We start from the raw sequence: 23059 nt of genomic DNA on the forward strand, positions 1-23059 counted from the left end.
ATTGCTTCGTACTTTTGCGTGGAATCATTTTTTTATTTTGAAATGTCCCCGGAATCATTTCAATTTGTTTATATATGTAAGTAAATGCATAAAATTTAACTTGTAATCGTTCCACACATTCTTTCTTTACTAGCTCGACCACATATGTGGTAATCTCTATAGGTGAAATATGATTTAAAATTACTAATATGGCTGGAATCCATTAATAAATTATTTAATGAATAGTTGAAGACTTGCAGATGTAGATGTAGGTGTCAAACCTTCCAAGTTACTGAAGTTAGAACACTGTCAAAGCTCCAAAGAGTAAGACCAGCAGTTCATCACAGATCTGAATAGCGCCGTCTCCCTAGATCTCACAGTCCATCAAGGTTACTCTCTGCTTCTTCTTTACACTATTACTTTCTTCTCTGCGTTATTCAGTCCATATTCACGCTTCCAATGCCTGAGAATCCAGCTTTGCTCACCCACTTAGTTTCTTACTGCTTAATGGATCTGAAATTGTTGTCTTCTGTTGGCAACTGGCTTTTCATGCATGTTTTGGTTACTTAATCAAGTTCGGTTATTTCTTTATCGTGTTTGGTCCCTTAATATAGTCTTTGAAAATGGTGAACTGAAATGGGTTATGGCCTTATGGGTATTGCTGATCTATGTGATAAACAGTAATGCATACTCAAATTGAATTAGGGAGTTGGCAGTGTCATGTGCTTGAGTTGATGCTAGGAAAGATTGAATCTTTTGTAAGATGCATAATATTAGAGGGTTTGGGATAAAAATTGGAGCCAAATTGGATGTATTGGGGAGCCTTTAATATAAATACTGAAGCTTGAAGTATGCTGACTTTAATTTTGTTGATGCTTGATCCCAATTTAGTTGGATCTATCTGGAAAACTTGACTTTATTGAGTAGTGAACTGTTTGGAAAATGTTTCAGCTAGGCAATTGGAAATACTGTGAGTTCTGATTTAAGTTATTTAACACATTTTGGTTTTTGCAGGCTCACTACTATTTAATAAGCATGTCCAGGAGGCCAGTAAATCCTTCCAGGCGCATTGGTGATGGTGGAAGCATCCCTTTTGTGGGTGCAGTGCAAGCTAAAGCACGCTCATCACCTGTACTATCTGTAGCGCTTGTGCTTCTGGTACTTTATTTTCCCATCTATTGCTATTACTGTTCATCATCCTTATACCATACACAATTGATAATCCTAGATTCCTTTAAATAGAAAACCGTCCTAACATGGTGCACAAGTTTAGTTATCTAATGTCTTTCCATCTTTCTAAATCACGATTATAATCTTTATTTTTTCAGGGTACAGTTCTTCTTGTCTTCTATGCATTTAGCGGATCAGGTTTGTAATTGTTTTGGCATCTCTAATTCTAGTGCACAGAGAAGGATTATAATAATTTGTATTTCCTTTTTCTTCTATTGAAAAAGCTAGCAGCTCTTTTTTTACAGTAATTACTTCTCTGTATGATAGGTGGAGCGAGCAGTAAAGAGGCTGTGATTAAACTTGAAGGTAATGTTCATGATCCATTCGTTTTCTAGTTTCCATGCCTCAAGTTGTTTTGGTTATTAAGAGCAATTTGGAAGTACATATTTCACAAAAAGGAGGGCCATCAGTGAATTGGACCATGCTTTAAATAAACTTTCCACTAACATTTGTAGAAAAAGGCTTAATAGCCAATTTGCTACTTTAGCTTTCACTTTAGTGTCAATTTGCTACCCTAGCTTGTATTTCTGCTAATTTGCTACTCTAGCTTTCCAAAACTTGCCAAATTGCTACCCTAAGCATTAATCTTGCCAATTTGCCACCTTTTTATCTTCAAAAGTAGTATATTTGATACCCCAATATGACATCAATTTGTCAATTTTCTGTAGCAAACAATTAAGTTTGAAAATTCAATTAACTAAATTACTTAATTTTGAAACCCTAGAGTATTAATTCAACTTAAGGTTAGAAAAATGACCAACATAAATTATCAAGGTAGCAAATTGGCAGGTTTTGGAAAGCTAGGGTAGCAAATTAGCAGAATTTAAAACTAGGATAGCAAATTGACACGAAGGCGAAAGCTAAGGTAGCAAAATTGGCAATTATGCCTTGTAGATATCGTAACCCCGTCTTTACATAATACTGTACATGGTAGTAGTTTTAACATATATGTCAGATTCTTTTTTGTGTATGTTAAGTAACTTTTGAAGTCAACCCCAGACTTTGTGGTGGAAGGTAGTATGTTTTAAATTCTGTTATGGGATTTTTATACTGTATGGTCATGGAGTCACAAGGTTTGTAGAGTTATTCCTGAACAGCTAAGGCTCACTGAGTTCACATGTTCAGTTGATTTAGAATGAATATTGTGCAAATTCCAGGCCTTTAAGACACTACCCATCCAATCCCTTGGCTGTTTGAGATGAACTGTTAGCATGCAGGGTTTACAGTCAGATAATCTAATTACAATTTGCAATGTAAATGCAGGTGGTGTTTCATGTACGTATGAAGTTCATCGAACAATACCTATACTGAAGAAGGCATATGGTGATAGCATGCATAAGGTGTTGCATGTAGGCCCTGAAACGTGTTCAGTGGTATCTAAATTATTAAAAGAAGAGGATACTGAAGCCTGGGGTGTGGAACCATATGACTTGGAAGATGCTGATGCACATTGCAAAAGTCTTGTGAGCAAAGGCATCGTGAGGGCTGCTGATATAAAGTTTCCTCTTCCATACCGGGCAAAATCATTCTCTCTGGTAATAGTATCAGATGCATTAGATTATTTGTCTCCAAAGTACCTCAACGGAACTCTTCCAGAGTTAGCAAGGGTGTCTTCTGATGGAGTTATTATATTCTCTGGTGACATTTCTTATTCAACTTGGCATTTTTTACTTAAATATTAACGTACCCAAAGGTGACATAATTTATTTTACGACAATCAGAAACCAAGGTTGCCTAACCTGTATCTGTGGAAATTGTTCAAATTTGTTATCGAACCCTATCTAAATCTGCTTTTCCATAAGCTCACTAATTGAAGGATCTCAGGTGAACGGCTGAAATATGATTTGAGAAAACCTTATATTGATAGCTGTTTGATTTGCATATAGACTGTGAGGGGAAATAAAAATTCTGATGCCTGTGCTAATAAAGCATTATTAATTATCTTTTCCCCTTTTCATTTGTAGGCTATCCAGGTCAACAAAGAGCTAAAGTTGCAGAGCTATCTAAATTTGGCCGTCCAGTAAGTTACTCACTTTCAATATTAATAACGAATTTCATTGCTAAGGAAATGCTATACTTTGGTTATTGGGTTTTACTGGCTTGCCTTTTCTGTTATGTTTGTGTGAACTTTCTCTTATAAATCTGAAAGATTAAATTTGATATTGACAATGGTTTTCTTAGGCCAAATTGCGAAGCTCATCATGGTGGATAAGATATTTTGTTCAAACAAGCTTCGAAGAGAACGAAGCAGCATCGAAGAAGTTTGAACAGGTGGCATTAAAGAGATCTTATAAGCCTGAATGCCAAGTTTTCCACCTAAAGTCATACCATTGAGAATCTCAACATCGTATCTTTTACTGTATCGGCCTGTAGGTGAAAACAAATACTAGTGTCTTCAATACAAATTAAAAGGGTAACTTCAATTATATTTTGTGAAATACGGAGCCTCATCATCTGCTGCTTCATGAGATGAGATCTTCTGAGTTATGATAGATGTGTATTGAGGAATGATTTTCCATAAACTGGGTACCGTCATCACTTTGTATTCTTTATTAAGATGTATGTTATGCCCATTACCGCTGCTTCTTGTCCGCAATGAGCCAATGATAGATTTTTAGAATGTTCAAGTCAGTTCAGATATACTTCGGTTTGATTATATGTAAACAAACTTATATTGCTTTAGTGATCCATTCAATTATATCATCGATGCTTGTCAATCTTGTGCCTCTCAGTCTCATAATTGGATTGGAGGAGCAGTTCTTGGCTCAAGGGAAGGAGGACAATGACATCTGCTCGGTACTCCCTGCTAGATGCATTTCATAGTCATATAGCAATTACCTCAGTTCAGGTCTTATCGTCTTAAAATCTCATCTATGGCAATTGCTACATAACCTGAAAGGTAAGCTAACATTCAATCAGTATATTCCTCTTAACCCCCAGAGAAAGAAGTATTAGATATGTTCCAAGTTCAGACTAGGAAATTAAACAAAGCTAAAGGGTAAAGCTCAGACCAAGGCTAAGAAAAACTACGGTTCATACACGCTTCGGACATAAACTGTTAAACTATTCTACGTACTCGTTCTCTACTCCTCCACAGCCTTCGTTAGTTTAGCCATCTTTGTTGGATACATTGTTAGATTAGCCCTCTTTTAAGTTCTATTATATCAAAGACTTTGTCCTGCATCTTATACCTGTCGGAGATGCCTAACTTGCACATTCCGCCACGATGATGAATCAATTCCCTTATGTCTTTCTCTAAGAAATCGCCTGATTTGGAAAACGATAACATATCATTCAGACTTTCTTTCATCAACTAGTGTTCGTCTGGTCGCCAAGTAAATAAGATCGTTTGCTAAATACTAGTAGTAGTAAGGGAGTTGTGAAGGCGCCAGTTGTGAACCATTATCTTCTTCAATAAGACCAAACTATGGAATTTTCAGGTAGATGTGTTGCCTATATCTATGGAAAAACGTAGACAAATATCCTTAACAAAGACACTTCACAAACAGCCATGGACTAGAAGTCTATAAGATTTGTAATTTGTAAATATATGAATTATGGTCAGAAGGTTCTTATCGGCCAAAGGCTGCGCCTCCCCGGGGTGGCTACTGGCAGTGATGGCATCAAGATAAAGAGAAGCTAAATGCGTTGGAATATTCTTTAAGCAAGTGCATGCATAATGATGCATTTCCCATGCCCAAAAGATAAGTGACAAACCACAGCATCATTTTCCCTCTCCTCTGCTTGCCTTCTTGTTCTATAAATGGTCTTATTCCTAGGCCTTTCTCCACTGCTTCACCTCAGAAATCTTCTAATCTCTCTTCCAAAGTCCAAACTAGTCTATCATTCAGAAGATGGCTTCCGGCTACGAAGTAGAGGTGGCGATTTCTTCGGCCAAAGGCCTCAAAAATGTGAACTGGCGACATGGTGAGCTGAAGCCCTACGCCGTGGTTTGGGCAGACCCAAACAACAAATGCTCTACCCATGTGGATGAATACGGCGACGACTCACCCACGTGGGACGAGACACTCTCTATCCCACTACGAGGGCCGGTTGAGGACTCAACCCTATTTGTGGACATCATCCACGTCAAGGGGGATGAGGACGTCAAGCCGTTGATCGGATCCGCAAAACTCCCGCTTAGGGAGGCCCTCGAGGACGTGGGGCTCGGGGTGCCGTCTGATCACATATTGAAACTAAAACGCCCCTCAGGTAGGCCTCAAGGAAAGTTAGAAGTTAAAGTTACAATCCGGTTGCCCCGTTACCAAGCACCCGACCTGTACCGCTCCCCTATGCCTTACGGGTATGGGGTCCCACCGCCGCAGACGAGAGAATACGGCGCACCTCAGCAGTACAATTACGCATATGCCCCTCCCACCCAACCCCAATATTACCAAAGCAGTGGTGCAGGGTATGGTTACAATCAGCCGTCTTATGATCAAACTCAGTATGGGAGTGGCGGGTCGTACGGGTACGGGTCGTCGGAGAAGCCAAAGGAGAAGAGCAAGTTTGGGGTTGGGACCGGAGTGGCTGTCGGCGCTGTAGCCGGAGTTTTGGGTGGTCTTGCGATTGTTGAAGGAGTGGATTACTTGGAGGACAAGGTAGCTGATGACGCGGCGGAGAAAGCGGAGGAGGATCTTGGCTATGGCGATTTCGGCGATGATGATTGAAATTGACATCAATGATCGGACAAAAGATTCATAGGCTTCTGTCTCTAGTCTCTACTCAATACCGGTTACTATAATCCTCGTGTTTACTTAAGCTTATTTTCTTTTATTTGCTTGTGATATTGGAATGACGGAAAATGCAACAACAACTTGCAATTACAGTGGTTTTTAGAGAATCTGCTTCTATTTGTTGATTTGGAAAGTGATTAGACTCCATAGAAAATGGTACATTTTGATACTTCCATCCAACCTCGATTGGAGCATAGTCATAAACTACGCATATGTGACATGAATATGTGCAGATTCGTATACTTTCATAGCTGGCATTGTACTCAACACAAAAGCATTGAAGATAAATTTGACAGAAACATAAGGTCTTCTTCCCATTCCATCCCAGCTCTTACTTTCCTTTGTCAGCTACAACTGACAAAGCCCCGCTTCTATCTGAATCGGAGATGGGTCACACACATGCAGGTCGCAATTCCCAAGCTCAAGCCATGATCACACTGAGATGGCAAAGACGAGAATATGATCCATGACATTTACGAATGATCAATGTAACTACTTGTTACAGACTTACAGGTACTTATTAGTGTCACAAGTTACTGCGTCTATATGGTTTGACAGTCACGTACAAAAAGCTTCAAAAGCTGCAAGCAAAGCCTCCATGTCGAGGAGAAAAGATGTTCACCTGGTAATCTTCAAATATGCTCTTACGAGTTACTTTGGGAAGAACTGTTCCATGTAGTAAATTCTGGAGTGGAAATTGCATTACCCTGCGACAAATCAAAGTGCATTTCTGTTGTCTGAAGATTCACAATAGCTGGACTATTATGGTAACAAATATAATCTACTACTTTGTATGTCACTAATTGTTACTCCTTACCAGCCTTGCCTACTAGAGTGACTCCACCAAATTCCTTAGTTCTGTAATTTATTTTTCAACTATGATAAGTATTGATTTCTTAGTTCGAGTTTTTTAGTTCTTTTACTTTTTAATCGTAAGTATTTATTTTTGTAAACGGTACAGATACCGCAACTAATTAGTAGTGAATTGTTTTTATTTCCTACCTTTCATATTAGGTTGTGGACTGTCATTTTTTGACTTCTCAATACTTGTATCATGTATTAGTATCTAAATTGCTTACACATTTTCTCAATGTTATTTCTTCTAAAAAATACTATGGTAATTTTTTTTTAAACTCACTCAAAAAAAAAAATATATATATATATAGTTTGGGCTAAAATAAATCATCACTTGCAGGCAATGGCATCGAGAGACCACTCTCACTCCTCAAACCAAACCAAAAAAGTCCCTCTCTTCCTCCCTCTCCTCTCTCTCCTCCTCTTCATCTCCATCTTCGCCGTCCTCTCCTCCATCCGAACCACCACCTCCTCCGCCCCTTCCCTACCTCACCACTCCCTCCAATTCCGCCGATCCGACCCGCCCCGGTCCTGCGACTACTCCCATGGATCCTGGATCCACGAACCCAGCGCCTCCCCCAACTACGACCACACCTGCAAGGAGATCTTCAGAGGCTGGAATTGCATCTCCAGCAACAAATCCAACGGCCTCCAGCTCACCAAGTGGCGCTGGAAGCCGAAGGGCTGCGATCTCCCGCCGTTCGATCCCGTTAGCTTCCTCCACACTCACAGAGACACCAGCATTGGTAATACTACCACTCTCTTTCCTAATCGAACTTTTTGACATCAAATTGAAATCAATTTATGGATGTTTTAGTGTTCTTAGAGAACCTAATATAAGTAGCAGTAGGTGCCAGCGTTAGTGTTGATTGTTGTCGAAGTTGTTTAGAGTCGGAATCGAATGTGGTGCATTTTGATTGGGAGGACTTGTTATAGTGTTGAATTGAGTGTAAGAGCTTGTGACTATTGTACCGTGCAGGTTTGATTGGTGATTCCTTGAACCGGAATATGTTTGTTTCGCTCTTCTGCTCGCTGAAGAGCGTGTCGAGTGAGGTGAAGAAGTGGCGGCCGGTTGGCGCTGACCGGGGGTTTACATTTCTCGAGTACAATGTTACGCTGGCGTATCACCGGACGAATCTTTTGGCTCGTTACGGTAGGTAAGCTGCGTGGACATTTTGTGGTGGTGGTTTATGTGTTTTGGATGTTCAGTTTTGAGAGTTTCTTGTGGTTGAGGTTGTTATGGTTGTGTTTTGATGCAGGTGGTCGGCTAATGCTAATGGTGGGGTGCTGGAATCTCTTGGATATAAAGAGGGTTATAGAGTTGATGTTGACATTCCGGCAGAGACATGGGCAGAGTCTCTAAGCTTTCATGACATTCTGATTTTCAACACAGGACACTGGTAATTAGCTTTCTTCTAATATTCCATTGCTCTTGATGTTGCAAATGCTTATAGAATCTAGTAGTTATTGTTTTTATACCATCTCCTTATATCTGCATTACAAGTCTCTTTGGCATACCAGCCTTCTTTAGTAGTTTTCTTACAACATTATTTGTATCAAAGTCAGAGATTAGTTATCTGTGTTATGGTCAGGGAACCCATGACTAGCTTTCTATCAACAATCATGAATTACTTTTCTTCAAGTCATTCACGAGCGAGAATGTTATTGATGCAGAATGGCGTGTAATACATAAAACAAAAACATTAAAAAAAATTGCTATCTACTTGGAGCTAGTTGGTCTTTCCATGAAGTGGACCAGGGACATAAATACACTTATAAACCAATGTGTCTTTGGAAGGCTATAAATATGTTATTTAAATAGGAACAAATATGTTTGAAATTGAAAATGAAAAAAATAGGATCTTTTACTTGTGCCTCTCTGATATGACCGAATTGTTCATAAGAACTTGGGTTTTTTGTCCACAGGTGGTGGGCTCCTGCAAAGTTCGACCCCATAATGTCGCCTTTGCTTATGTTTGAAAATGGTCAACCCGTGGATCCTCCTGTACTTCCTGATGTTGGCCTTGATATGGTTTTAAAACACATGGTATGGCAACTTTTTAGATGATAGCTTAGATCATTTATCATTTGGAAGTATTCTAGTGGCCACGTTCTTAATACCAATTATCAAGTGTATAGTACTAGAATCCAACAAATTGAATTTCCTAATACCAATCACCATGTTGCTTGTAGGTAACGTTTGTGGAGAAGAGACTGAAGCCTGGTGCAATCAAATTCTTTCGTACTCAATCACCTAGGCATTTTGAAGGAGGTGACTGGAACCAAGGTGGTTCTTGTAACCGTCAAAACCCTTTATTGCCAGAGCAGGTGAGTCACATGACACTATCATGAACTGATTTAAAGCGTCATTTACTTGATGCTTACGAGTTATAATTGAGCACAAACCCTTTCTATGTTGTCTGTTTAGTTGTTATTTTATGCAGCATAAGTTCAATCTTAGAGCCATGGTTCTATTTTCCAGGTTGAAGAACTCTTCTCATTGAAGAATAATGGAACAAATGTGGAGGCACGACTCGTAAATCAACACCTTTCCAAGATTCTTGAGGGGTCAGGTTTCCATATTTTGGACATAACCCACCTGAGTGAGTTCAGAGCAGATGCCCATCCATCCACAGCTGGTGGGAAGAAGCACGATGATTGTATGCACTGGTGTTTACCAGGAATAACAGATACTTGGAATGACTTGTTCATAGCACAACTAAATAATGTCAAATTGAGAACAAAGTAAGTCTTTTGTTTTGAGATTTTTTCAGCTCCATTTTATTGCACTAATGCATTCCAGGGTAAAATCTCTTGCACAAAACCTCTTAGTTCCACTGGAAGCCTCAAACGCTCAGATTAACACTGATCAGAACCTTTTTTTTTCCCATCTTTTTTATAACAAAGTAAATGTTCAGAAAGTTGCTAAACGGCTGAAGCTGTTTTTGTGTCACCACCTGATAAGTTCCGGCACCAATAGGGTTGAATAAGTTGTCATTCATTATACCCATAGGCAAGGTTCCAATTTTCTCATATAAGGTAGTTATCCAGATGTCGGAGAACTGCCTAATTCTTAAGATGATGCGGTTTCTATTTTTTATGCTCATGTTTTCTTGTCACGTAATCTGTAGGTTGATAAACAAATAAGATGAGAAACACAAATATCTCTCGTGTATTAGCACAATGTGCTGTGTGTTAGCGTCCAGCAAAAATGAAATATCAACATATGACGAACATAACTTACATAATCTAGAAAACCCAGAAAACTTGAGAATTTCGTTGATGACTCATTTGTTCAAGCCAAAAACAAACTCCATGTTCAGTAAATAAATCTTTACTATCAACTATATACGTAACCAAAAGAAAAGAGTTCAGAATTCGGAAGAAAAATTGCGGTTTGTGTTCTTATTTTAATCCATTTGGAGCAAAAGCAAAATGAAGGCACATGAGAAATTCAAACAGGGAGCTATCTAGTACTTCTAATCTTCGTGAAAAGATGACATTTCGGGGGTTTACTTGACCTCTACCGTCCACCCCTTCTTGTCCTCAAGCCGACCTGTTTGGATTCCCGTAAGCATTTCATACAATTGTTATTCAGTTTCGGGTGAAACTGGAGTTCGATAAAACAATCTTATTCCTAGCTAGCTAGTGTTTAAAATACATGACCAATAGAGAAAAGCTCAAAGCAGCTCAATTTGATTATCAAGCAGACGTTATTCAGCCGAAGTTTGAAATTCCAATAGGGAACTAGTAGACTTTCAATTTTAGTGTAAACTTGCATTGACGAGCTTCCGGGGGTTCAATTGACCTCTAGTGTCCATCCCTTCTTATCCTCAAGACGACCTGTTTGGATTCCTGTTAGCATTTCATACACTTTCTGACATAGTGATCCTTCTCCTGTTCTGTATTCCACCCTGCAATATAAATAGGCATGTTACAAACAAAATCATGCATGCATGTCAAGGAAAATGAGGATTGGATAGTAGTCTTGCTATTTGACATATAAGTTACTTCAATTATTAGGAACTGGGTGTTGCACTTACCTCTTATCTTGATAAGTTACTGAACCAACTGGGTTGACAACCACGGCTGTTCCTGTGCAGAAAGCTTCATCAGCTTCAAGTAAATCCTCTATTGGGATCACACGCTCCTCCACCTATTTAGTAATTAGTTAAAGTGCACAATGTGAAACTTAATTCCTTCTAAAAAAAGTTGTATCTGATATATTAAATGTCAGTTCATTCCAAAATCGAAACTTAGTTTACCTGGTAACCAAGATCACATGCAATTTCAATGACGCTTTTTCGGGTTATTCCAGGGAGGACAGTTCCAAGTTTCAATGTCGGAGTTGATAGAACATTGCCCTACAAGTGCATCAAAAATTTATATATTTATAAAGATGTTCAGCAAACATTACATGAATTTTAAAACATTACAACCAATTGGCAATACCTTCAGAACGAAGATGTTAGCTGCTGCAATCTCCTCAATGTTTTTACCAGTTTCCGAATCTAGGAATAGGATATCAGAGAAACCCTTGGCCCTTGCTTGCTTTAGTGGCTGGTAAACCTTTAAAGAAAAATAAGTACAGCAACTGTATCAGTTAGTTCCTAAATGTCATACGGTTAGTTAGTTCTATATATGTGCATGCTTACAGGTGAGTAATTGGTGACAGACTTGACACCTCCAGTTCCACCCGGAGCAGCTCTGTGGAAAATATGTTCAACATACAAATTGAGGGCTGTTCTTCCCTGTACAGAATAAACGCACGATTGTAGCTATCAAAGATTGTAATGAGTTGGGTTGACATTTGACAATATATATATCAAACTATCACCTCGTTTCCTTGCATGTCTCATCTAATGAGATCGATTTATAATGTTTAACAACCGGCTATGTAGCACCGACACCGACACCAATACCGACACAGATACAACGCCACATGTTAAATCTTAAAAACTTAAATCCCGATACGGCGTCGACACGTGGTAATTTATATATAATTTAATATATATATATATATATATATATATATTAATGTGTAAAAATATATATATAGGAGGAGCCGCAACTTTCCTTCATCGCTCCCCTTCCACTGCCTCCTTAGTAACATACTTCCAAAGGGGTGCACTTAGAGTTTCCAGTTGAGCTGACTCAACACTTGATTCTGTCTCAACTGCACTTGAGCTCATCCTAATCAAATAAACACATCCTATTTATCATACACTAGCACGATATCAGTAAACCGACAAACCCAAAGTCCTAAACTAATCCTATGACATTCCAAAGAATCCAAACAAACAATCCATAGTTCCTAAACTAATCTTATGAGCCTATGACCTTCCAAAGAATCCAAACAAACAATAGTACAATACAACCAGAATAAGGTATAAATCTCAAACCTGTAATCGACTAATTGCTGATGGAGGAAGAGATTAGAGACAGAGGAAGAGGGAATCGCTGGCGCGATAGAGGTGCAACGGAGGAATGGGGTGTGATGGAGGAAAGTTGCGGCTTCTTTCTGCTTTGAAATGCTTCAATTTTCGTCATCCTCTACTTTGAAGCAAAACGAAAGGAAAGTTGCGAAGTGGGAATTGAGGGTTGCGGCTTAGGGCTTAGGTTTTGTTTTTTCACTTTTATTTTTTGTTATTAATTCAAAATGATGACGTGACGTGTCGGATACATTAGTTGGCATATCAGTCAATGTGTCGTGCCGTGTAAAAAAAAGTCAACATTTCGGACACGTCACGTGGCGTGTTGGACACCGTATCGGACACTCCAACACTTCAGAGGCTGGAAGTGTCGGGATCACATCAATCAGAGCCTAGATACTTGAATCATTTAGCAGTGTGGGCAATGTATACCATATTAATAACATTTCTTCAGTACACAGTCGCGCTTTACGTACAAAAACGGAGAGACAAAGGTGCGCATGATTTTCAAATGGTTCAGAACAAGATCCTTAATTAAACCACATCTGATAACATTTTAATGAAAATTGAATTCCACAAGCCACAAGCTTGTTACTACTGAGGGATATATAAGCAAGCTAGCTAGCTTACAAGTAAACACCAAACAGGCATGCATGCCATAGCTAATAGTTAACTTCCATTTTGCATATAAATTCCAGCAAGTTGAAATGGGTTACTGTTACCTTGATATAGCTTCCAACTGGAGAAGCATATACTACGAATGTATACTCCTTTCCTGGCCCTAAACCCAGATTAGGTCCAGTCGCCATGAGCAAAGGCCTAACATACATTGATCCTTTTCCTGGAGGTGGTACCTATACAATGACATTTTAACATTTCAATATTAATACAATTGATGCAAAATACAGTGCAGTCTTCCCTTATTTAATCGATATGCAAAAACAGGAGTCCATTTGAATGATATGATGATGTAGCAATTTTCGTTTTGCTTCATAATTTGTAAATAATAATGTAAGTTGGAATATACAGATTACCCAACGATTGTTCGCTTGGACTGTTTGCATCACAGCCTCGACAAACTGTTCAACGGATGGAGATGGCATGCACATTCTGTCTGCACCCATCTTCATTCTAAGAGCATTCTCTTTAGTCCGAAACAGCAGAATACGACCATCTTCTGTTCTAGTTGCCTTAAGACCTTCGTATAGTCCCTGCAGAGAACAAATAAGTAGGATCTCCAATGTTTCTAATTTTGAAACTAAATTCAGTACCGTATTAGACAAATTCTACTGGACATTGCTGACCTACCTGTGCATAATTTAAAATTCCAGCGGATGGACAAAGCTCAATCTTTCCGAAGGGAGAAAGTTGTTCTTGTGAGAAGTTGTCTCCGTCGGAGCATTTCATGGTGTACATGTAATCGATTGGAATAAGTCCAAACCCAAGATCATCCCAGTTGATGCCATCAGCATACTGTTCACCGTTTTTTAGACTGCAGCTCCAGATAGAAATAAATATATATGGTAATTGAAAATCTGATATACAAGAAAGTGTGAGGCCACCATATTGGCTATATATGCTAGCTTGTTTATCAGAATACCTGTGACGATGAGACTCAGTGGTTGTTTGCAAGGGTGAAGAAGGCATAGCTGGAATTCTTCTTGTGTCGAGCTGCAATTCATTAGAAATTTGGAATCAGGTTGATCAGATCGTAAACATTAATTAGTGAAAACAGGTTCGATATTGAAATTCTTTAAATAAAATGTTGTTTGGACCTGTGCCACGAGGTATCTTAACCCTTGAATTTATTCAAGTAAAACGAAAAAACAAAGAACGAACTTGAAAACAAGTTATACACACCATTTTGATATACTAGTCGATTCAACCTATTGAACAAAGATAGATGAGGTCTTAATTATTGTTGAAGTTCACACTCCTCGAAGAAAATAAAGTTTAGTATGACTGCACCAATCATGCACTCACCTGGAACATTTGGCCAAGAGAAAACATCCAATATATAGCCAGGCAATTTAGATCAGTAACTGGTAACAAAGATTGTGGTCAATTCTAGATCCAGAAAACTTGAGTTGTTTTGGTTTCCACTGTTATATCTAGATTTAAGGGGGTAGAAATAATTTCTTTGGTCAATAATTTTTCCTTTTTATGGAAATTTTTGTCTAAGAATTGACCGAGTACACATCACTATGCATTTGGGTAAGTATGGTATAAACCATTACAAGTACAAATCAAATGTCTTTCTGAATCTAAAATAATTGGATGCTGCACGCGGGTGAAACTGAGAGGATTAAAGAGGAACACGATAAACCCTAATTCACATCCACTTCCCATTAAACCCTAATTCAAAATAACATGTTAGAAAGTCGTATTTCATACTCAGGAAAAAGAACACTAACCACGTTTAAAATGGGGAGAGCTCTCTTAAGTGAGTTGTAACAAAGCTTCTGACGATATCGGTACATTGATCAAACTGAAGAGGATGTGATCGAGAGGGTTGAGAGGAGAGTCAGGAGACGTGAGAGGAGGATAAAAATGATTAATTAAATGAACAACGTCTATCTGTTGTAAAGACGTCGAGGCAAACGCAGATCCATTCGAAAATGACAGCAAAATAGGGTTTACAAGATAAAAGCAAGAAGATAAAGAAAATATATATAATCTTGGATTTAAAAAAGAAATAAAAATATAACGAAATTTAAACTTTCACTTTAATGATAGGGGTTTTGACCGAATGCACAAAATTAGCAAAAAAGAAAAAGAAAAGTCCAATTCAGCTTAATCTGCCCATTTCAATGTTTTCCCGGACAATTACATTAATTACTACACTGCTCTTTTCTTTTTAACCGTCTCCTCTCTCTTAACTCCGATCTCTCTCCGCCGCTGACAGGATCTAAAAGGACGATGAAGACCACCAGATCTCTCTCTTTCTCTCGATCTGCGTCGACGCCGCCCCTTACCTCGACGACGTCGCCTTTGCCTCGACGCCACAACCTCTGCTTCGTGCCGTAGTCTCTGCCTCCGTGCCGCCCCACTGCCTCGACGACGCTAGCGCCATCTGCCTCGACGCTGATCTACGTTGACGACAACGCCTCTGCCACACCGTCTATCTCAGCTCGTTGACCACCGTCTGCTTCCAAATCTTCCACAGCCTCGCACTGTCGTTGCTTTGGTAATATCATTCATATTCATATATACGTGTGGTTCAATTTGTGTATGAAGGAATTGGATTTGATAGTATTGGAGGTTGAAATTTGGTTTGGCTTGTGCAAAATAGTTAAGTTCAATTGGTGAGGATACAAGTGAGGGTGCCGGAGTACGGCTGGACCACATAGAAGGTCTTCCACTTTCTCAGTTTCATTTGTAGATTTTCCGACTTTTTCAATTATGAGGCTCTGAAAATGACTCATTGTTTCTGTTGTTTTGTTGTTGTAGTCCAAGCCGCAGTGTTCGTTTTCCGCTAGGAAGTGCAGAACTGCATAAGCTGCATCCATTCTACACACTGCTGATGGGTAGATTGCATCCATTCTACACACTGCTGATGGGTAGATTGTGTTGGTTTTGATTGCTAGATTGTCCAACATGTACTGCTTGATTGGTAGAATGGAGTTAATGGTTTTCGAAGTGTGAATGTGTTTTAAGTAGAATTGATGTGGTTCATTACTGTTCACATCTAGAGCTTAATAATAGCTTAATATTGTTTCTTTCAGAATCAACATGTTTCCTTGTCTAGTTCGAGGGATATATATAAATATTGAGGGGTAGTAATTATTTTTATGAGGATCATTAATATGATTATTGTGGTTAATAACAAGATTACTGGGGTCAATAATTTATTATTAGGGGTTACTGGGTGTCAGTAGCTCTAAACGTTAAACATTGTTATGCGCTGCTTTTTTGGGGGTTAGTAATTTGTTATTAGGATTACATAGTGTCAGTAATTTTATTATTTGATGTATTAGATGTTACTAAGTGTCAGTAATTTATTATTAGAGGTTACTGAGTGTCAGTAATTTGTTATTAGAGTTACTGAGTGTTAGTAATTTGTCATTTAGAAATTACTGAGTATCAATAATTTGTTATTGAAGCTTATAGTGTTAGAAATTTTTTCTGGCAACCAGAATACGGAATCCGATGACCAAAGTCAGGCGACCGGAGTCCGGTGATCTGAGCTTGGAGTCCGGCAAGGTTCCAACAAAGTGATATCTCTTATTAACTCTTTCTCTCTATAGGTGTTTAGATATATAAGGGTAAAATAGTTTTAAAATTATGATTTTGTACTAATCGGGTAAATGTTAATATATCTTATGTTGAAATTGTCACATTTTGAATTTTGTCATTTAAATAGACAATGAAGGGTGAAAATTTGTATGAAATAATCATTTTTCCTTAATGATATAGTTGTGCCACCTCAGCTGCCACAAGATGAACTCAAGTGACTCAACGAAGTAATTAGCTTTATTTGATAGCATTTAGGAATTTGTACTCTGGTGTCTAAATCTGCTGAGAATTGTTCCACTTTGTATGAGCAAAAATTGGTCTCTGATACCTATCTATATACGCATGCATACTAATTCGGTCACCAAGACCCGGACGCTACCGATGTTTAGATGTACATTTATTTATTTATTTTGGCCAAAACTAAAACTACAGTATCTTTGGCTAAAACAGGCTACATAGTAGTGAGTAGTGACTAGTAAGTTTACATTATTTTCTAGAGTAGGTGGTGGGCTAAGTAACATGGGCACAGACACGAGTATCCGTATTTGACACGATTCGATACGTAGACACGACATATAGAAATTTTTTTGGACACGGACACGTAGTGGACACGTTAATTAAATATTATTTTTAATATATATATATATATTCAAAAATTAATTTATAAATTTGAAAGTATTTAGAATTTTAGATGTATATATATATATATATGTTAAAGTGTGCATAAAAATGATGAAAACATAACTTGTTAGAATAGCTAAGGACTTGATAAGTACATTGGATAACCAATGTTCGAATCCCACCACAAACATTCTTATTTTTATCACGAGTTTCTCTCATTATATATATATATATATATATATATATATATCAAAGTGTGCACATATATAACAAAAACTGAACTTGTTGGAATGATTGAGGAGTTGTTGAGTGTCTTGAATGACTAAAGTTCGAATCTCACCACCCTAAACACTTTCACTTTTATTATGAGTTAATACGTGTCCGCGTGTCCGTGACGGACACGGAATACGTTGCCCATAACTAGTGTCCGTGCTTCATAGGCGGTGGGTATTCAACGGTGTGGCTCTGGTCTCAATTGATCTCTTAAATATAAATCGAATGGCTTTGTTTAGCTTTTACCTTATCAACATCTATCATAAGATCTCTTCGCATTAGTCTTCTGTAACATGCAGAGCCATCATGATGGATATAAAAAATTTAAAAGGCTTAAAATTACCGGCCGGTTTTGCGGTCAATCCTCTCCGCGCAAAATTGCCCGCTGTTAACGTACATTGCTTTCCAATTTACATCATGACTGGTATCATCTTTTATTTCAACTCCACATTTGATTATTTAAAAAAGGAAGAGAAATCCAGGTCAACCAATGGCCTAGATTAGATATCACGTCCCAACTTTGTTCTACTTTCAAAGTAAGCTACCGTTTGAAATATACCCGGTATAATGCATCGATTGTTTGAGCATGTACGTTATGAAAGAAGGAAAATAGAAAATTAAAAACGTCAAATTGATGTTTTAATTATTCCATTATAAAAGTTGAGATACAATTCAACTTTTCATTGTAAGAATATACAGTATATATGTTACATATGTAATTGATAATGAACGAGATATCAGTGGATGCATGCAGTAGTGATAACAAGTTGCTATGGCTTAAGTAAATTCTCAAGTTCGAAACATTGTGGATGTGCTGAGAGAGTCAACTCCTCTATGTTAAATACTCATAAGAGATGTCTTGTAAAAAGCTACGACCCGATATGCCAAAACCCTTTAAAAAAAAGATAATGAACGAGATGAAAATTTGTGTTAGGTTCGCTACATCTGAGCTGATTATTTTATAATAAACCATGCGTGCTTTAATAAGATGTATTTGATTTGGGGAGCATTCTGCTATGCGCCGTACCTCCGAGAGCCCAAAAGTCATTTTGATGACGTGGCCACGCGGGATTGGTCCGTGCGGGGTGTCCCGCAGACGTCCGCTAAACGCTCAGACGTTTCAGAATTTTTTTTTTCTGCACGGGTTAAGCACGTGGGGGTGGGTAAGTTTGAGTAAGTCTGACTTTGACCTTGAGTCTTTTTTTTTTGGTAATGAGACCTTGAGTAATCGGGTTTGAGACAAATCGAATTAATGAAGGATTCCGGGGATTCCATGAGTTCCCTCGTGTTCAGTAAGCCTAACCTCCTTTCTTCAATCCAAACTTGCTTTTCCTTTAAATTTTATCAGTCTGACCCAGGATTTATTTGTCTGTTCTTCAACACCATCGTCGGGCTTTGGAATTCCGGCAAGACCTTTGAGTTTTAGTAATTCCAATCTCCGATTTTGGGTAAGGCCCGACCTTTCTTTCCATTACGTGTTCAATTTCTTTTTCGATTAGCTGAAGATGGGTATGTGTCCTTATCAATTCAACCCGGGTGTATTTAGAGATTACATGCTACACAAATGGGCAATCTGGGTGTGGCAAAAAGCTAGTTCCATTCAATTCACAGTCTCGTTGGGGATTGTAGTATATGCCGACTTCCCAAGGTTCCGACGATTTTCTAGACCACGTTTTGGTGAGCCCAATCCGATTCTATCATCAACTTCTCGGATTGGTGTCTAACTAGCTCTAAGCTTCTTCTTTTTCTGGGTTTAACACCGTCGTTTCTTCTTCTTTTGGGTTTAACTCCGGAAAGCTTGTTCAATATAGAAAATGGGGTTTCATGGCCTTCTGCAATCTTACTTGTTGGATCTATTGCAGTTTTGAAGATAATTTGATTGCATGTATCAATCCGAAAGTACCCAAGAGACTTACGATGGTGGGATGCACGGTTTCAAGTTTTTGGTTTCTCGGATAATTAACATAGTGGGAGCATCAGGGAAGTGATTGGATGGTGTCAAAGATGCAGAGGGGTAGTTGGATATAGGGGAGATTGAGGTGGAGGATGGGCGAAAGAGAGGAGAGGGAGATGGAGAACCCCTGGGTTTTCATCAAGTTTTTGATTCGAATAAAGATGAATGGGTTTTTGATCCCAACTCATGTTCAGGTGCGACATAACATGTGTTTTGGTGCAAGACAGTGAAACTCACAGTAGAACTTTTACGTAGAATTTAACCGTGACGGATAAACTGACGTCATTTGTCCAAAAGGGTTGGGCTCTTGGAGGTCGGGCTCATTCCAGAACGCACCTTGATTTGGTAATCCATCGGCCAAAATCATCCTCTTCAATGTTGTTTAATCTCTTGCCAAATTTTGCGGTTGATTATTTAATGAATTTCAATCTTAAAATAATAATAATGTTGCATTCATTCAATTATTCGGTGGTGGATAGTGACATGAACTCACATGACTTTGTACTATTGGAATCGTGACTTATAAGGATCCATATATATCACAGTGAATTGTTTAAACTGTTGTTTGAAAGTTTGGCATTGCTTTTGTTTGCTAAATTGCACAAGTGATGTTTTGGACGGCCGTTATTCCCGTGATTGTAGAAATACAAACTCGGAGTGGTACCTATTATTATCTTAATCTTTTGTTCTTTACAATGCTGCATTATTAATTACTGGACTTTTTCGATACATACATCAGTACTGGGTTTGATTCCCTAATTAAGCATTGAAACAAGGAAAGAACGTCATAGACAAATGAAATCGACTAATGCATGGAGCATAAAACATGTGGCAACCACACTATAGTCTGCAGCAATCATCCAATCAGGATGGGGCATTTTAAACTCGGAAGTACTAATTCTTTATTACCCGGACATTCCAAATCGATATAGATTACGATCGACTAGATCCCAAAAACTAGAGTTTGGAGGTAAGTTGTAAGTTAACATCTTATCATGAAATGTGTGGCATTTTCTCCAAATGGACATAAAAGTCCAACAATCCCCTTACATCATGCATATTATTGCTTCCGTGGGACATTTGTTTTAAAAATATTTCTAAAACCATCATAACGAACAACTGCTTAGAACTTATCTCTATAAATACCACATTCCTCATGTGTAATCTGCATCAAGCTCAACCTCTCAACCAATCTATCTGGCTAGTTTTTCAGAAAGATAAACAATGGGGCTTATCACCAAACTCTTATTAGTAGCCACATGCTCCCTAGCTTTCATTTTAGCATCTCATCCTGCCCTAGCTCGTAAGGTAAGCAAGAGGATCCCCTACGACCCAACTGGTCACCAGGGATTTGTCGACGAGCACAATGCTGCTCGAGCTGAAGTCGGTGTTGGTCCGATCACTTGGAACTACACCCTAGCTGCCTATGCTCAACGATACGCCAACACTCGAATCCACGGCTGCGACATGGAGCACTCTGAAGGGCCGTTCGGCGAGAACCTGGCCGAGGGCTACGAAGAGATGACCGGCGCTCAAGCAGTGAAGTTTTGGGTGACTGAGAAGCCAAACTACGACTACACCTCCAACAGGTGCGTTGGAGATGAATGTGGGCATTATACTCAGGTGGTTTGGCGCAACTCGGTTCATCTTGGGTGTGCAAGAGCCAAGTGCACCAATGGGTGGGTGTTTGTGATCTGCAGCTACGATCCTCCTGGGAATTATGAGGATGAACGTCCCTACTAGACAGTGAACTATAATGATGGTGTGGAATATAATTCAGTAGCGGTAGATCGACTATGGAGGAGTGGGTGTCTGTAGTTGGATCCAAACAGATAGGGGTTGGAGAGTTAAAGCTATGCACTCAATAATAAAGGCAGAATTTCACGTGTTGGTGGGTCTTGTTTTATATATAAAGATGATGTAGTGAACTATTGTTTGTCTAGTCAGTAAGAATGTAGGGTTATTATCGGATATGGTCCGTAAGTTTGACATTTGTGTCTTTCCTACGTTTTATCCCTCGAATTATTTCATCTAGTATTTGTGTCCTGTCTTAGAAAGTACACATAATTTAAAAGTAGAAAATGTAATGTTTGATTATGATAGCTGAAGTTTGCAAACACTTCAATCTGTTAATATGAAGTTGAATATGGAAGCGGTCTCCGGATATGACAAGTTATATGCTTGAGTAGATACGTCAATATAAATGAAATTCAATGAATTTTTTACTAATCTTATATCAATTTGCTCTAAATTTCATTTTTCTTTTACCAATATATTGCCAGGATTCCAAAGAGAAATCCATAATTAGTATGTAAAATTTTCAATTGATGTAGTCCACTAGCTCAAACTCGTGAAACGTATTATCCGTTTTCTTTGTCCTAATATGAGTAAAACTTAGGAGGGATGACCGCATTCCTAGCATAAATGCTGACAAACCGTTAATTTCAAACGATCTATCTAACAATCCAAACTATATATATATGTCTCTCATCCAACTGTTATTCTCACATACTGGAAAAATGGGGTTCAACAGCCAAAACGTATTAGCCATATGCTCTGTAGCATTGATCTTAATCAATTGTGTCCCTCTGGCAAGCAGCGTCGCAGACGATAGTGGGTTCCTTAAAGCACATAACGATATCCGCGCAGAGCATGGTCTCCCGCCACTACATTGGAATGAAACAATAGCAGAGTTCGCCCAAAACTATGCCAACGAGAGAGCTGCGGACTGTGCAATGGAGCATTCGATGGGTCCTTATGCCGAGAACATTGCCAGCGGTTTGGATATGACCGGTGAAGCAGCTACAAAGTACTGGTGCACCGAGAAAGACGAGTACGACTACAACTCGAACAAATGTACTGGTCCGGAAGAAGATGGTTGCCGCCACTATACTCAGGTGGTTACAAGGGACACAACCCAACTCGGTTGTGCGAGGGCCAAGTGCAAAAATGGCGATATGTTTGTTACCTGTAACTATGATCCATCTAGCGACTGGGACAAACAACCATACTGATCATATTACATATGGAGTAAAAAATCTCTTGAAAGTTTTGCTCCCAACAAAACATATCAAAACGGCTCACAGTAATTATGTAGATGCAAATAAGATGCTGAGAGATGCGGCCTGATGTTTTTCAGTAGAGATTGACATTCATCATCTGAACTCTCCAATAATTTCTTGGCACTGAGCTTTTTAATGGATACTTGATATTATTTTTAGAGGTTATAAGTTTTTGTAATGCGAGGTCTTTTGCATTGCTTGAATCGATGAACTTATATTTTCCTAGCAAAAGATTATGCCATTTTTATTAGATGAATGGTTCATTTTCCTTTCTCGTTTATCCACAATTCGAGGTACCCGGGGTTATGTAAAGGAATAGTATAAAAAATATCTTCACTACTATGCCCGGACACTCTCATTTAGTGTTCTAATTTAGAACAATAATGGTTAATACGGTAAAAATGAATAAGTGAAAATAAATAAAATAAAATTAAGAGGTAATAATTGTGGAAAAGAAACCATTACCTGAATAGTAAAAAGTTAGGAATTCTAAAATAATTGTGTAAATTCTGTGGAAATATACATAGGTACATGTTAATAAATATAATCAAGAGAAGTTACTCGGGAGACGTTTCAATTAGTAGGAATGAGATTGAGAACTGAATGAATGATTCCGCGATGAGGGAATTCTTTCGTTTACTTACACATGATGACAGGCCTTATCAAATAGCCCTTGGGTCC

General features: G+C 38.5%; 6 protein-coding genes and 1 long non-coding RNA gene across 7 annotated transcripts; 6 read left to right on the plus strand and 1 right to left on the minus strand.

Annotated features, from left to right (window-relative positions):
• The first annotated feature begins 229 nt into the window (after positions 1-229).
• LOC126782622 (probable pectin methylesterase CGR2) lies at positions 230-3793 on the plus strand. Its single transcript, XM_050507904.1, has 7 exons — positions 230-368; positions 994-1137; positions 1308-1347; positions 1477-1515; positions 2473-2847; positions 3174-3229; positions 3391-3793. Exons 2-7 carry the CDS (start codon positions 1015-1017, stop codon positions 3541-3543), a joined length of 786 nt encoding a protein of 261 aa, XP_050363861.1. The 5' UTR covers positions 230-368; positions 994-1014; the 3' UTR covers positions 3544-3793.
• Positions 3794-5025: 1232 nt separating this feature from the next.
• Positions 5026-7196, plus strand: LOC126782866 (protein SRC2). Its single transcript, XM_050508203.1, has 3 exons — positions 5026-5943; positions 6179-6712; positions 7141-7196. The coding sequence occupies exon 1, from the start codon at positions 5064-5066 to the stop codon at positions 5877-5879; it is 816 nt and encodes a 271-aa protein (XP_050364160.1). The 5' UTR covers positions 5026-5063; the 3' UTR covers positions 5880-5943; positions 6179-6712; positions 7141-7196.
• LOC126782865 (protein trichome birefringence-like 13) lies at positions 7141-9563 on the plus strand. The gene is made up of 6 exons (XM_050508202.1): positions 7141-7546; positions 7780-7957; positions 8060-8200; positions 8727-8847; positions 8994-9128; positions 9283-9563. The coding sequence occupies exons 1-6, from the start codon at positions 7144-7146 to the stop codon at positions 9547-9549; spliced, it is 1245 nt and encodes a 414-aa protein (XP_050364159.1). The 5' UTR covers positions 7141-7143; the 3' UTR covers positions 9550-9563.
• Positions 9564-10599: 1036 nt separating this feature from the next.
• LOC126782613 (branched-chain-amino-acid aminotransferase 2, chloroplastic-like) lies at positions 10600-13897 on the minus strand. The gene is made up of 9 exons (XM_050507890.1): positions 13833-13897; positions 13541-13724; positions 13267-13443; positions 12955-13086; positions 11456-11551; positions 11253-11369; positions 11066-11164; positions 10844-10956; positions 10600-10714 (listed from the first exon to the last, which is right to left on the minus strand). The coding sequence occupies exons 1-9, from the start codon at positions 13877-13879 to the stop codon at positions 10600-10602; spliced, it is 1080 nt and encodes a 359-aa protein (XP_050363847.1). The 5' UTR covers positions 13880-13897.
• A 1194-nt stretch (positions 13898-15091) lies between these two features.
• On the plus strand, positions 15092-16630 carry LOC126784536 (uncharacterized). The gene is made up of 3 exons (XR_007670945.1): positions 15092-15419; positions 15525-15585; positions 15683-16630. It is a non-coding gene; the product is annotated as an uncharacterized LOC126784536 (long non-coding RNA).
• Positions 16631-20505: 3875 nt separating this feature from the next.
• Positions 20506-21478, plus strand: LOC126782925 (basic form of pathogenesis-related protein 1-like). The gene has a single exon (XM_050508280.1). The coding sequence runs from the start codon at positions 20541-20543 to the stop codon at positions 21057-21059; it is 519 nt and encodes a 172-aa protein (XP_050364237.1). The 5' UTR covers positions 20506-20540; the 3' UTR covers positions 21060-21478.
• Positions 21479-21835: 357 nt separating this feature from the next.
• On the plus strand, positions 21836-22337 carry LOC126783777 (pathogenesis-related protein 1-like). The gene has a single exon (XM_050509309.1). The coding sequence runs from the start codon at positions 21836-21838 to the stop codon at positions 22328-22330; it is 495 nt and encodes a 164-aa protein (XP_050365266.1). The 3' UTR covers positions 22331-22337.
• Positions 22338-23059: the final 722 nt, after the last annotated feature.

Source organism: Argentina anserina, chromosome 2 (assembly GCF_933775445.1).
Source record: "Argentina anserina chromosome 2, drPotAnse1.1, whole genome shotgun sequence".
Taxonomy (NCBI): Eukaryota; Viridiplantae; Streptophyta; class Magnoliopsida; order Rosales; family Rosaceae; genus Argentina; species Argentina anserina.

Excerpts from the sequence above, each read along its gene's own strand:
- LOC126782622 (XM_050507904.1), top strand. The coding sequence starts at position 1,015 with ATGTCCAGGAGGCCAGTAAATCCTTCCAGGCGCATTGGTGATGGTGGA. Across the intron at positions 1,348-1,476 it reads CTATGCATTTAGCGGATCAG|GTGGAGCGAGCAGTAAAGAG; the intron begins GTTTGTAATTGT and ends TCTGTATGATAG. Across the intron at positions 2,848-3,173 it reads TGGAGTTATTATATTCTCTG|GCTATCCAGGTCAACAAAGA; the intron begins GTGACATTTCTT and ends TTTCATTTGTAG.
- LOC126782866 (XM_050508203.1), top strand. The coding sequence starts at position 5,064 with ATGGCTTCCGGCTACGAAGTAGAGGTGGCGATTTCTTCGGCCAAAGGC.
- LOC126782865 (XM_050508202.1), top strand. The coding sequence starts at position 7,144 with ATGGCATCGAGAGACCACTCTCACTCCTCAAACCAAACCAAAAAAGTC. Across the intron at positions 8,201-8,726 it reads ATTTTCAACACAGGACACTG|GTGGTGGGCTCCTGCAAAGT; the intron begins GTAATTAGCTTT and ends TTTTGTCCACAG. Across the intron at positions 8,848-8,993 it reads ATATGGTTTTAAAACACATG|GTAACGTTTGTGGAGAAGAG; the intron begins GTATGGCAACTT and ends TGTTGCTTGTAG.
- LOC126782613 (XM_050507890.1), bottom strand. The coding sequence starts at position 13,879 with ATGCCTTCTTCACCCTTGCAAACAACCACTGAGTCTCATCGTCACAG. Across the intron at positions 11,552-12,954 it reads CAGTTGGAAGCTATATCAAG|GGAAGAACAGCCCTCAATTT; the intron begins GTAACAGTAACC and ends TATTCTGTACAG. Across the intron at positions 10,957-11,065 it reads CATGTGATCTTGGTTACCAG|GTGGAGGAGCGTGTGATCCC; the intron begins GTAAACTAAGTT and ends ATTACTAAATAG.
- LOC126782925 (XM_050508280.1), top strand. The coding sequence starts at position 20,541 with ATGGGGCTTATCACCAAACTCTTATTAGTAGCCACATGCTCCCTAGCT.
- LOC126783777 (XM_050509309.1), top strand. The coding sequence starts at position 21,836 with ATGGGGTTCAACAGCCAAAACGTATTAGCCATATGCTCTGTAGCATTG.